The sequence below is a fragment of the Monopterus albus genome, unplaced genomic scaffold, assembly GCF_001952655.1.
Source record: "Monopterus albus unplaced genomic scaffold, M_albus_1.0 scaffold6.1, whole genome shotgun sequence".
Lineage (NCBI taxonomy): Eukaryota > Metazoa > Chordata > Actinopteri > Synbranchiformes > Synbranchidae > Monopterus > Monopterus albus.
The window spans coordinates 1506957-1521771 of NW_018127886.1; the positions used below are offsets into that span (position 1 = coordinate 1506957).

Sequence of the window (14815 nt, forward strand, 5' to 3'; positions counted from 1 at the left end):
GTCCTGCTCAGCTTGGTGCACTGCCGCTCTTATTAATGCTGCAACCTATTACAACTGCCAAGTGCCAAGCCTAAAAACAGGCCAGGGTATAGTGTGTGTGTGTGTGTGTGTGTGTGTGTGTGTCAGTGGTGCTGTTGAGTGAAGGTGTTTACTCTGTACAATAGGTGCTGATTTATATAAATAATTAGATTTTTGGCAAGAGTGGAAAAGAAGCTACAGGATCAGCAATGTCAACACCCTGTGGGAACTGTGAGTAAAATAAATGAAAGTTTCACTGCAAACACCATTGACTGTCTTGGGTACAAACTATATAATTTGGCCCAAAGTCAGCGGTTGTGTAAAGGTCATTTAATAACCAAAATGGAAAGAGATTCTGTGGGGATCATAAACATGTGGCCTGAGTGTGTCAACAGGAGAAAAGGTTGAGGGGTCACTGTGATCAATAAGGTTTGTCCTCTGGGAATCATTAACAACTAATTTCAAAGTCTTACAGACAGAAATGCAGTTCTATGATAGACCTACGGACCAAGATGCCCCAAATGTGAAGTTCTCAGACATTGTCCAGTAGCAACAAAGTTCGCAACTTTCATCTCACATACATACATTTTGTAGATAAAACCTTCTGCCTAATAGTGTGAAACAAAAGATTAGAGGATTGGAGATGGATGGATCAGTCAGCAGACATCGTTACCCCATTGGCCCAACTGCAAGCAGAGCAACAAAAGGCGATCAGAGGACATGAAAGAACAATGAGACACACAGTAGGTATGATATTACAATGTGCTTTTCACTGAGATATTAATTGGACCGGGCTTTGCAGGATCACTGCTTTGTCTTTTTCTCATTAACGAAGCAAATTAAGAACTTTTCAAATCTTTGTTAGTCGGTTTAACATATTCATACTGGGTCTTTCCGTTCAGCTTGCCTCACTTTTAAATACTCTTCAGACAGAGCAGAGTCATTGTTTGCTGCTTTGGTTTTCAATGCCAAGCAGTGTGCACCCTTTGTCTTATTGTGGGAGGACTCTTTTGTTATGGAAATAGCAGTAACTTCCAACAACTGGGGGAAAGCCCAAGCACACACACCAGCTGGTAACTTTCACAACCATACAACAAATGTACATGCACACAGACACAAATGCACAACACTGAAAGTAAAACATACCCAAAGATATGAGCAGTATACATTGTAAGTACAACATGTACACAATCGCAAGCAAGCATACACATACACACACACACACACACACAGTATTCTTGCACATGGTACTATTGACAGGACTTATTGTTTGTCCTTGACATTTTTGTGTATTTGATGAAAGGGTGGTATGAAAGGGCCACGTGCTGACATGGCAAATCTTCAAACGAGGAGTGTTTTCTTTGTTCCCTCTCTCTTAGCTGACTCAAGGGCTTTCTGTGCTTGAGGCGGATGTGTTGTTAATTAACCACACGGCTGTTTGATTGAAGCGAGTGCATATAAACAGGCTTCCCACACCTGCAGTACCATTCAAGGTGTAATGTCATATTTATTGTCAGTTTCATACATGTACATGACAGGAAAGCAAAATGTAATTTCACATGAAACAGACATAAGAATGAGTGCAAAACAAGAAATACAGTAGGTGCAAAAATTACAGTAATTGTAGACTAAAATCAAAAAATGTAAACTAAAACTTACAGTATGTCAGGAAGGATCAGCTCCAACCGGCATGACCTTCTAACAGGTAAGCAGATATACAGTAGCTAATGGATGGAATGGATGGATGGAAATACTACACAGTCTTAATGGTGAGAGAGAGAGAGCACTTTTACATTAGCAGTAACAACTTGGAGGTAAACAAGGTCCAGTGTATTTTCTCCTCTTCTATCAAACATGACACACTGTTGGAATTCTGACAAAATGGTCTAATTTAAGCTGTTAAGAATTCATTAATATTGCAGCTAATTCTCACTTATAACTATGTACAGTATGGTTAAATCAATTTAATACAAACACAGGTTGTTTTTCTCCATTTCCTTTAATACGCTACCATTTTAGTTCTTCCTGTGTTTGTGAGTGACTGTAAGCCAAATACAGTATGTATTTTTAAATAACTGGATTAGTGGACTTTTAATAAAGCATCCGAACCCATAAAAATAATTAATTTGAGAGTTCTAATTGTAAACTGCATATTGTTATGGCTCAAGACTGACAACAGCTGGATAATCAGAGTGAATAGCCACTCCATTTTACTTCATTATTTAGCCTGATAAGGATAATCACCTTTATTTTGGTAAGTTACACACAAGGAATTTACTTCCGGTACAGAACCATGTTCATGTTGTCATTTTTTGTTTGGACAAGAGGGGTTATTTTGCCCTAGTCTGTCAGCAGGGACTGACACATTTGTCCTGAAAAGACTGATTTAAATCCACTTTAAACCAACCTCTATGGGGGCACTGATCTAATCTATGCTGCTAGACATCTTTTCTGGTGCTGTTTGCACTGGGAGGTGCTGCCGTTATTCTTAATCCCATCAACAAAGTTCTGATTATTTTGGGCCATTTTTTTTCAACCGTGTAAACATCAATGAACACAGCACCAGACCTTTTTTAATCACTGAAGATAATCAAATACCAAACTAAGCTGACAACAAAATGTCTTACTCTCTCTGCCTACCTTGCCTCCTTGTTTATGTTTGATATTAGATCACATGTTGGATTAAGAATGATGTTTATTTAGCCTGGTATCTCTCTCTTTCTCAGTGCATGTAAAGGCAGGAACGTGTGAAGTGATTGCTGCCCATCGTTGCTGCAACAAGAACAAGATTGAGGAGCGATCTCAGACCGTCAAGTGCTCCTGCTTTCCTGGACAGGTTGCTGGCACCACTCGGGCCATGCCCTCCTGTGTTGATGGTATGTAGCACTGTACTGTATGTACGCAAGTATATTATGCACCTGCATGCTCCTAACGGCAGAACCACACCTGCTTTTACTGGTGGTTTAAAATGTATTTATGGTGTTGAATGTCATACTGCACTTCCAGATCAGTAGCTACCTGTCATCCACAGCTTTCATTCACTGATAAAATGTTAAACTACTGGTTGACATTTACACTGTATTAGCAGTCTTCAAGCTGTGCAGTGATGTCCTGAAATATGCTGACAGTACCACATTCTTCAGCACTAATTCATGGAGGCCATGTGTGTGCTGAGTAAAGTTAAAGAGAGAAGCAGTCAACACTAGGATACGATGAAAGACGCTAGCTTTAACAGTTAATGCTATTTCCAACTGGCCCCTAACTCCTTAACGAAGCCTGTTAGCTATCTTTATTTTCCCAGAGACACAGTGCTTCTGGGAATAGAAGGATGGTGTGGACTCAGGAACTGAGGCAAAGTCTAATCACAGCATGTCAGTTAAAGAGTCTTGAGGGACTAATTTAAAACATACACAGTGTAGTTTCCTGGGGTTTATCTGATCAGTGTTCAAAATAACAATTGAGGAAGTAACATTTATTTTAGTAACAATGTTAATATTTAGTAGTGAATATGGTCTAATCAGTGGAATCAGACTATTCCAATCGCCATTGACTAAACATATATCTTATTGTTCCAAATGTGTCTTTATTGTTTTTATATTAGATTGTGGACCATGTACAGTATGTTGATATGTATTGAATTATCTGCGACAATGACATAAACAATCTAGTGCCTACTGTCTCATTCATGGTTCCATCAGTTGGATGGTATTTAGCTGGCAGGTGATTAGTGACACCCAGTCATGTGCCTAGTGCAGCCACTGTGACATGATTCTTTGTGCTTTAATTTTGCTGATGTGTTCCTTCCACCACCCCAGCCTCCTTCTTATGTGTTATTATTTAATGTTATTTTTGAGTTGAGGATCAGCTCTTTTCTGAAAATTGATATGAAAATTAATAGGACTCAAGTCGACTTTGATTTGACAGTGAAGACATAGTCAGCAATACTTTAAGGGCACTATTTTTATGTAGTGGTAGCCAAAAGTTTTAGGTGTCCAACAAACAGAAATGCATGAAACAGAATCAGACAAACTGAACTATGGAGGTGACTTTGTGTTTTTATTCTGCAATCAAAAAAATACATTTCTTTGCAATCAACAAAGTTTTGGATATTGGCCAAAGTCGCTGGCTCGTCACAGCTGTCACTCCAGCGTCCCTTCAGCGTCACTGGCCAATACAGACGCATTATTATGCTTCACTCCTCCTCACTCCATTGTATTTTAATCTGCACCATAATCAAAAGATATTGATCTGCAAAAGTTTTTGGTTTGCAACCAAAGACTTAGGCTCTGCAAACAAAAAATCTGTGCATCGAGAGAAAAACTTACAAAAGAGCAACCAAAATCAGTTTATATTTGACACTGTTCTTAGTTACAAAGAATTTTATTTTGATTGCAAAAAACTCCTTCTGGCCCTGCTTTTCTGTTTGTGTTTTTTTATTTATTATAAACAGTCTTTGTCCATTCTATTTCTTGATAAATTCAAGGAACTTACAAAGATGATGGATAGCATAAGGTTACACTGTACCCACAAGGAATTTGAAATTAATGAAATGCTTATTGTATGACCTAAATGAACTGCAAAGATATGAGAAAAAGAAATCGTGACTATTCTGAACAGTAGAATTAATTTATGATTCACCAACAAGCAAATAATTCCAATGATGCAAACAAAAATGTAACAAATATAACATGATGGCTTCTTGACCGAAAGGATAATTCAGGTGTTCCTGCAGTTGTATTGAACACTTCAGCCAATGTTATGAGAAGAAAAAAGAACTACAATTGTGATTCCCAATAGCAAATCTTATAATATGCAAAAAGTGTTATCTTTGCTTGTTTTGCCGTGAATGAAAGACTGATACTGTGCACCCAGATGTTTATTTTGGTGCTTACACATTAATGAGCTTTGTTTCACAGCAATGCTGATTTTTACAAGTGAGAAAATGTATATCCATACAGTCATAAATTTCCCCTGGCTAATGTTCCTGCATGCATAAAATCGGCATCCCGCACCCCCTGCAGCTATGACAAATGGCACTTGATGAAAATGACTGCAGACCCTGTGGTTTTGTTGTTTCTTGCTTTTAGGTGAGTTCATGTTTAGTTTGTTCTGGATTAGAATCACTTATATTACAACCATAAATGTTAGGTATAGACAGGGAAAGAATAGGGAAGTACAACTTTAACTAGATAGATATTTAGAACTCACAGCTGAATTACTTAAAACTGCCACAGATGTAACTCAACAGGTCAGTGAACATAGAAACAGGTGCCTCTATAATTTTTGTCCTCCACAGCTACATACTACATCTGAATATAATATAGTCCAGCACAAAATCACCTTTAACTATGACCCCAGTGATAAACATATAATTGAATTTATACATTTATGACAATTTCACCAAAAACTGAAACATTTTGAGCCTCACAAACACAAATGTTAAGATTTGATTTATTCTTTCAAGCATGTAAAGACAGTTGATATGTCAACACACATAATTTTACACATATCCAAGGCGTAAGCGTTGCACTGAATTGCAAACAGTTGTACAGGTGTACCTAATAGAGTGGCCAATGAGTGTACACTGGGATTTTTCTGTTCATAATGGTTCCCATCTTCGACATCTGGTTACTACAAAATCATCTGAAAAGTTCCTAGACACTACTGCAAAGTGCCACTAATCCCCCAGGAATTATGTTGCCAAATACTATTTTCTGAGTGTGTAGTTACTAAGTTGGAGTGACAGATACTTTAATGCATACAGTACATGCTAAATGTGCAATTAGCATACCTGGTAACTGGCTGTGGCAAATCCAGTCCTTGGAGTGACTGATAATGAAAGGGCATTCAGACAGTAAGAGCATTTTTCATATGTTCAAACATCCAGTCAGTCAGCTCTTACTGCGGTAATTGTTCGTTTGTTATTTTTTCTTTTTGATCAGCTTCTTGTTCTTGATATGTGTGGTCTTTCTAAGCCTTTTCCTTTTTGATGTTTGCCAAAAGCAGTCCATTTTTATCTGATTTGATGTGTTGTGAACAAATCTACTCTGAGACTGAAAAGATCACATTTCCCACATCTCATGCATATACTGCCTCCAGTTTTGGTCTTTTTATTTATTGCTTTATTTAAAGGGAAAGTGTAAATGTTCCCTGACTGTACATGTGCCAGTAAAATTCATGACTCTAATGCCTATGAAACTGGTGCATACTGTAATAATCTGTTAATGATTTGTTCTCATAACAGATCATAATTTATTTTTCTTCTACTTCTGAAAAGTTGTCAAAGGATTTTTTAGAGGAAAAACTCTATTTCTATTCTCCTGAAGGTTAACATCAGTGAGATACTGTATATGGAAAATGTCTTTAAACTCATCTTGATATGTAACAATATGTAGTAAAATGTGGCATAAAAAACATGTTTATCAAATGTTTTTAGTTACAGAAAGAAGAGATTAAATTATTAACTAGACTAGCATGAAGCCAACTGAATTATATTTGTTGTCAACTAATAAGAATTTCTAAATTTCACTACATTTTCTTTAATCAATGAACAATAAGAAATTAAGTTAGAGGATGGATGTGTTAAATTTAACTGCAAATTGACTTTGAAACCAGATAACAGATAAATATAGAGACATAAAGAAGATGTGAGTATACAGGGTTTTTGAAAAATGAGTTTTACAGAATGGCATTTAAGAAGTACAAAAACCCTTTTAAGCATGTAGGAGTGAAGACTAGAAATGGCAAAGAAAGGGCTATATTAGTGCATGTTGTGGTAATTTATTTCTCTTGTAAATGTATATGTTCACTAAGAGTAAATGCCAACCTCCAACACCATCCTGATTATGGAAATATGACCAAAAATGTCTAGTGAAACCAAAGCATGTTGCACTAAGTAAGATTTGTGTGACATATTTTAATGTAATCAAGTTTGGTTTCAAGATGGTGCTCTCCTGTGTGCAACATTGCGGAGCTCTCCAAGCCAAGTTATTTCACTTTTGTCTCTTTATGGCTTATTTGCACTGTGTTAATGCAATATTAAAGACTGCAAACATTATTTATGACCGGGCAACTTTACTACAGCTAAGAGAGTGTAGTCATCTCAAAGAGTTGGACCCAAGCACACTGGACTCTTACCCAGAGCTCACACCCTGCTCAGACACAAAAGCTGCACCCACAACCTCAGGCACAGCAGAGCGGGCAGTATAATCACATACAGAACAAGATTTTACAACAGCTTTTTCTCTGCTGCAATAAGTCTGATGGCAAATACAAAATGTGAAAAACCTGTGCAATAACCCCTCATTACCCTACTAAGTAGAAGACCATATACAGTACATATATTTGAAATTCCCCATTTTACCTGGGGGAGCTGTGGCTCAGGAGGTAGGGTGGGTCGTTTTCTAACCGGAGGATTGGCGGTTCAATTCACAGCTTGTCCTGTCAACATGTCAAAGTGTCCTTGAGCAAGACATTGAACCCCCAGTTGCTCCCGGTGATGACAACGGTGTGTGAGTATTTGTGAGTGCAAGTGGGTGAATGGCCAAATAGCGTGAAAGTGCTTTGAGTGTGCTGCAATGCATAGACAACTGCTATACAAGTTTAAGACCATTTACCTGCTATCTTATTCCTGTATCCACAACTATATCAACTATTTTGTAAAATTGGGTGATCTTATATTTAGGCAAGGTGTTCGTTCTTTTGGCTTTAAACTCTTTACTTGACTCCAGGAGAGCCCTGCACAAGAATCCCTATATGCCTAGACTGTCTGTTTATGCATAAATGGCAAATAAAAATCTTGAATCTTGAATCTAATGCTGATGAACTCATACTGAACCTCACAGCAGTTCTGCTCTAATTGCTTGTGTTCTCAAAGAGATCATTTAAGGCTTTTGCCAAGGTCTTTGAGGTCATCATATAAATTTACATTTACATCACGTACGATGTCAGGAAGTCTGTTTGAATTCACTTGCTTTTATGCATATTCTCAATTTGCTCATTTAAAAATTGAGTAGAAATGCCAGAAATGTGAAAAAATGACAAATGTCAGAGTATTGCAAGAGCTGGAAAAACTGGTGTAAGCATGTGCATGTAAGCAAAGTGCAACAAAGTGAAATAGAAACAGACTTGGAGAATAAATCATGATGTACATGAAGCATGTCACTTACATTTCCTCAAGCTTCCAAAGAAGAGGTGAAAAAGTGTGGATCTGTATGAACTCATGAGCATACTAACATTTCAGAAATTAATAATGAAACAACAGAAATGCTGTGTTTAATCACATGGTCCACACTGTTTTTATTCACTCAAGGTTTGACTGGTACTCTTTTAATTACATCTCATTGCATCCTCTCCATCGGCAGTGTTTAATGGTACCCAACTGGAAAATGAAGGGCTTCCCACTGTTTATCTCAATGACCCATCTCTCACTATTCACACAAGAGTAGTTGATGAAAGCTATGTAATGTACATATGAGAACACAACAAGTCATGCCTTTAACAAACTATGTATCTTCTTCTCCAGCCTCCATTGTAGCCCAGAAATGGTGGTGTCAGATGCAGCCATGCATGGATGGTGAGGAGTGTAAGGTTCTGCCAGACCTTACAGGATGGAGTTGCAGCACAGGCAACAAAGTCAAGACCACAAAGGTTAGTATGCACACAATCCTTTTATATTTGTACTTCCCTCTCTCACATGCACTCTACCCAACTTGTACACTTCCACCTCCACTGTCATCTCTCTCTTTGCTCTTTCTCCCTGATGTTTTGTCTGCTTTCCTACTTCTTTCTCCTTTTCACTGTATCTCACTCTTTTCTCACCCAATTTCTCTTTATTTTTTCCTTCCACCACATCTTGGGTCCGACATCAAACACTCTGAAGAAAAACAAGGCCAACAGGAGCAAGGCCAATGACACACACACAGAGAAAGCATCATGATTCCCTTTACTCCCATTTGCCCTCCTTCTGACTGACATGCCATCTGACTCGATGCAAAAACAATTCACCACATTGGATACAGTAGTGGCAAATGTTGGCAGATAGTTTATTGCTCAGATTTGCCCATAATACAATATTTGTGGTATGTACATGTTCTTTGTTCCCTGTATTTCCTGCATCATTTATGTGTGTGTGTGTAGATAGGTGTGGATGTACCTTAAATATTTTTCTACTCTCCATCTGCACCTGTTGGCTTCTCTTCAGTGGCTTGTCCTGAGCTGATTCTTAGCTATCTGTCATAGCAGGGAATCTGTATGAGACTCACCACTTGTCAATTTATGTTTCTGTTTCTAACCTCCATCCTTCTCTCTGCGTTCTCACTGTCCATTATTCATGGCTGGGTGCAGACCTTTGTTTTCTGGCTAAATAATTGATTGAAGGTGTGGTCAGAGGCAGAAGAGTGCATCTCCATGGGTAAAAGAGAGGAATAAGAAAAGCTTAAGACACAAGTGGTCTCCTGTCTCTTTCTCTAATACACTCAGAAAAAGTCTCCTATGCACCAGGCTGATTAAGAATTCCTTCCCTCCTTTTTCCTCTGCTCACCTCTCACCTAGCAAAGTGGATTTCGCCCACACTTTCGCCCCCCAAGTCCCCTCTTTCCTTCTTTAGTCCCTCTTCTCTGCTGTGCTGGCCCCAGCTTAAATTTGTATTACACTGCTCAGAAGTGTAACTGAACTTTTCAGATTCACTGCCCACATCACAGAGAAAGAGACATTGAGAGACAAATAGAAAATGACAGAGCAAGAACAGGCAAAACTGAGAGACACTTGAGGGTTGATATGAAGGTGATCCAATTTCTGAATGCTGTTCGGAAGTTGCTTCATACATGTTTATCTCATGCGTTTATTTTTATCAGTCTCAAAGAGCGCATTTATAATCTCTGGAATACGATCAAAGCAAACCAATTTCAGCTAGACATTACTTTATCATCGACTGTGTCTTAGTTTAAAAGAGCACAAATATTTGCTGTCTCTTGCATTCAGGTCTTTGACCAATGATCTGCGTGTGCTTGTGTGTGTGTACACTGATGTGTTTGCCTGATGATGAAAAGAGTGATTTCTTTTTCCCTCTTCTGGTGTGGTACACTGGGGTCAAGATGTGCAGGCATCTAGATCAATAGCATCGAACGTTCTCTTATAGTCCCATTAAGACGCGCTCGTAAATTGAAATTGACGATAGAGTGAAAGAGAAAGAAGATGAAGGAGAGACAGAGAGCGACATGGGGAAACACAGGTGGAGATGGATGAGAGACAAAATAAGTGGAAAGTGGAAAGGAAAGGCTGAAGGCAGAGGTGATATGTAGATAAAAGGATAAAGAAAACACTCAAAAACAACAATAGTGGAGCGGGTCAGCTGACAAAGAGCCTGTACTTGTGCCTGGGTGCATAGAGCAGGCAAGAACACAAAAGAGGGCTTGGCAGTTTCTCTCCTTTCCTTCATCCCTGGCTAGGGGCAGAGAAAAGGAGGAGAGGAGGAGGGCAGGGGGAGGAGAGAAGGAGGGGATAGCTGACAGCTCGATCAGTTTCCAAATATCATATGGATGAGCAGACAAACAAGCTGGGTTGCCAAGGTGTCATAGACTGCAAGGCAAGTGTTTGTGCATTTGCATAGATGCACATACAGTCATGTACACACGTTAACAAATAAATGACAATGTGTCAGCAGTGAATGAATGTTTCACTTCTGATATAGCTAGCTTTTATCAACACTAAACAGATGTGGCACTCTGTGGCAGTAGGTAAAATATTCTGCAAGAACTTCTCTCCATAATAAAAGCAATTCAAAACCTATAAAACACAACAAAAAACAAATCAGGATCAAACTATTTAAGTAATGACTTCCATAATTTACTTTTCTATGCCTAAGTGAGTCATAAAGACTGTGTAAAATGTTGGAATGAAAGGGACATCTGTCTTGTGGCAGTATGAGCAGCCACTAGTGTAGACCATTAAAGCTTGTGGAGTAAGCAATAGGAAATGTGGCTAGAAAAAAACAAACATATGACACTCAAGCACTGCTTATGTGTATTGTAAATTGAGGTCTAACTGTCTGAATCCACTTTCTAATTGGCCAGAAGAATGCCACCACAGGCAAAGGGATGAACACCTAAAGAAACTTTGACTTTGCACCTTAAAGACAATGAGATGCAGAGGTGCTTAATGTACCAGCATGACAACAAACACCTGCAGACTCTTTGATCAGGCACAGGAATAGATGCCTGAAGGCAGTGAGAGCAGGCCCAGGAAGAGTAGCCTGCAGCCATCGAGAGCAGATACAGTAGAACAGTAGAGCAGTCTCAGCTGCCAGCTTGGAGGAAACGCTCCTCTGAGTTCTGTCTGTGATGGCTGTGCTTCACACTTTGTTAGCTGCCACCCAGGTCAGACAGCAGACTGACTCCCTTAAGAGGAAGTAAAGGAGGGACAGCATGTGTTGGGGATAAGAGGGGAAGCCTCTGGGAATCACAGTGAGCGAGAAAGGCATGTAGGAAAACGGAAAAACAGTCGTGGAGAGTCTGCTCTATTACATGCCCAAGCACTGGCAGTAATTTGTGTCTGTTTGGTCACCGAATGATAGAAAACGTCTCCTAATGGCTTGAAATAAACCAAAAAATAAGAGCATGAGCAAAGAAAATAGAAAGATGGATTTCCGAGATAAAGAGGCCATGTGATTAGAGCAGCCGTCTCCACAAAACCAATGAAATGGCATGGCAGTGGGCCAGGCACTGAGAGGAAGGCACTGTGGGCTGACTGCCATGATTCAAGCTGGGTCTTCTTTATTCTTTTGCCAGAAGAGACAGAGGCTATGTTAGCCTCGTTGCCACTGCTGTACCAACAAAAAATCACTTTTCATTATTCTGAGACTGTATTATTTAAAACCGTTACCTCAAATGTATTGCCAGCGCTGGATTCCTCTGTTCTTTGACTGTTTCAGGCTACATCCCAACCTTTTTTCTTTTTTTGGGAAGGGGGTTTATTTTGAGTGACTAACTTTTTTTCTTTTCTCTTCTCCTGTTTCAGGTGACCCGATAGTCCTGCCCATCTCAAGAAGAGAAGAAAATGGTGGTGGATGTACTTACACAGCACAATGGACCTATCAGTGGTGAGGCAATGCACTTAGACAGATTTCTATGAGGGACCAGTACTTATTTCATTTTTCCGTGGATATCTGAGAAATGGCGGTTGAAGAGACAGGACTCTTGCACTGCCTCACCATCACCCTTAATGCAACTGAGTCTCCTTGGTCCTTTAGTGCAGAGGACGACATCACCCACAACCCTTTACTGCTACTAGAAATAATAACTTCAACAAAGTGAACTTTGACCTAAACAACACTGGATTAGATGACTTTCGTTACAACAATCTGTATTCTTCATCTCTCTTCTGTGGCTTAGTTGTGTTCCACTTGCATACTGGGAATAATGGGGAAGTGGATTTTAGACAGCTATCCTATATTACAAACATCACTACAAAAAAGGGAGTGAATCCAGAATGGCTGCCTCATGTATTCTGGATGACACATTTAAGTTTAACTGTGCCACATATGACGCACTCGAAGCTGTCAAAACGCTCTAAAAACTGAACCTTTTCTTTTTTCCCCAGATTTCACCTTCATAAGAATATTTTACCTGGAATAGATTGTGGCTTACCACATGCCATTTTTTAAAATGGGAAGACAGTTTGTCAGGTTTTTTTGTTTTTTGACAAAGGATAAATTCTTCCAGGGGTGAGGTTAGACTAATTCCAAGTAGATGTTATGGTATATTGAAACATGTAAACGTGTAAAAACAAATGGTCAATGGAATCCACGGGGCTAAAAGTAAATTGATGCTCTAATGGTTTTAATATCTGTGTTTTTAAATGCCTGTTAACCGCTATTGAGTACATGTGTCAGTATTATATGAAACAAATAAAACCTTTCAAAACAAATAAGACATCTCTCCATTGATTCAGCCTTACAAAGTAATCTCTGAGAACATTCATCTTAAATAAAGGGTCTTTAAGGGTTGTTGTCTTTAAGTGCTCCAGGTTAGGACTGACAGTATTCCGCACATTATTTACTGTACAGTGCACAAAATTGTGATTAATAAATCCATAGGACTGTATTGTTTCATGCACAAATAATCTGCACAGCTGTAGGCATTGTTGATAACAGAGTGAATTAATTTCCATGAAACCTTGAAGCAACAGGAAACTCAATTTTGTAAATAGTGGTGTTCACTGCATTGGCTCCGAGAAATGTCATCAGTAACTGTTCATTCCTTTTCTGTTGTTGTTAACATTTTTGTAAAAACTTTTATTTAATTTGATCATCTTTGTTTTCTGCTTCAAACAAATGCCTTTGCGCATTGCCAGCTGATGTCATAGAGAAAGAAATCGTCCTTGGGCATCGCCTGGGATGCGATGTCGTTCATCAGCTGGTTAGAGTTACAGTGCAAGGAGAACCGTGTACATCTAGCTCACTATTGAATTTCCATGTATATGAGGAAGAACAGGGCCATTTGTATGCAACACATTTCAACCAGGACATAAAGCAAACTGGGAGGTTTCAGTGCAGGATATTATGAACCATAATAAAAGAACCTTTTCTGACATTTTGTGGAGCTTGATCAGCAGGTAAGTTTTTCCACAGTGACTATGATTTAGCAGTGATACTATGTGTGTTACTGTGGCTTCGCACATTTTACAGATGCAATTGAAGCTTTGGGTTGCCATGTTCAAACAACTATTTCCACTATCATTCAGTAGGTTCCCTGATTGTGACTGATAGTTAGGGCGCAGCGCTCTGGGGTTCGAGTCAGGGCTGCGTCAGGAAGGGCATGCGACGTAAAACACGTGCCAAACGTCAACATGCAGATCATCAGTGTGATGATTCGCTGTGGTGACTCCTAATGGGAAAAAGCCGAAAGTGACATTATCATTCAGTACACCATATTTTGACAGACTCTACTACTATTTGTACTACGTGTAACAGTCCACTGCTTTACTAGATTAATTAGAGGATTAGATCCTGAGTCAACTCACAGTTTGTCACTGACATCACTGCCTTTTTTAGCTTCATCATTGTACATAGAACAATACAGGTGTTTTGTTTCTGAATGAATAAATGAATACTTTATTAAGGACTAAGAGTGCGTTTTTTTCTTTAACTAACTATTAAGCACCGCTGGCATGGAATTACGTAAACTACCATGGATCAGAAACCTAGTAAAGCACACAGCACATAGCACAAAAATTCTGTCTCTAGCAAAATTCAAGTGCTCAACTGCTATAGAAAATGACCAAACCACAACACTAACTGTGATAGAAATAGAGACATTTGATGGAAAGGGAGGGCAGTGTGGCGCTGGACAGCATAAGGCAGGGCAGAGCAGCTCAAGTCCATTAACTGCTTCGATGCTCTCAGCTCCAGCGCTGTCACTGAAGCTGGAAAAACAACTTCTGAACCAGATGCTGGCACAACCTCCTCTACTGCTGCATAGTATAACAGATGCATATCCATTTACAGGCTAGAGAAAGGTCTCTCGCAGCTTTAAGACAGGTATTAAGATGCTCTCATGAGCACTTCAACTTGGTCACATTACATAAAATAAATATGGCTCTTTGTCAGAATAAATTTCCTCACATTCACTTCCACTGGATGAATTAATGGTACACAGAAGCCTAATGCAAATCATGGATCAGCATTACTAACTACTGCCTGTTATGAAGTTCTGAGTCATACAGTACCACATGAGTCAATCACCATATATGTGTCCAGTTGGGTTATGTATGGTACACCAGAATGAAGAGAAGAAGACAC

The 14815-nt window shown here is 39.1% G+C and overlaps 1 protein-coding gene across 1 annotated transcript in view; it reads left to right on the forward strand.

The window, feature by feature from the left end:
* Positions 1-12922, forward strand: part of LOC109968437 (protein FAM19A2-like) — an 83116-nt gene extending 70194 nt beyond the window's left edge. The window contains exons 3-5 of the mRNA XM_020614708.1: positions 2745-2894; positions 8543-8667; positions 12034-12922. Coding sequence (XP_020470364.1) covers positions 2745-2894; positions 8543-8667; positions 12034-12045 — 287 coding nt within the window. The 3' untranslated portion in view covers positions 12046-12922. The remainder of the gene's footprint in view (positions 1-2744; positions 2895-8542; positions 8668-12033) is intronic.
* Positions 12923-14815: the final 1893 nt, after the last annotated feature.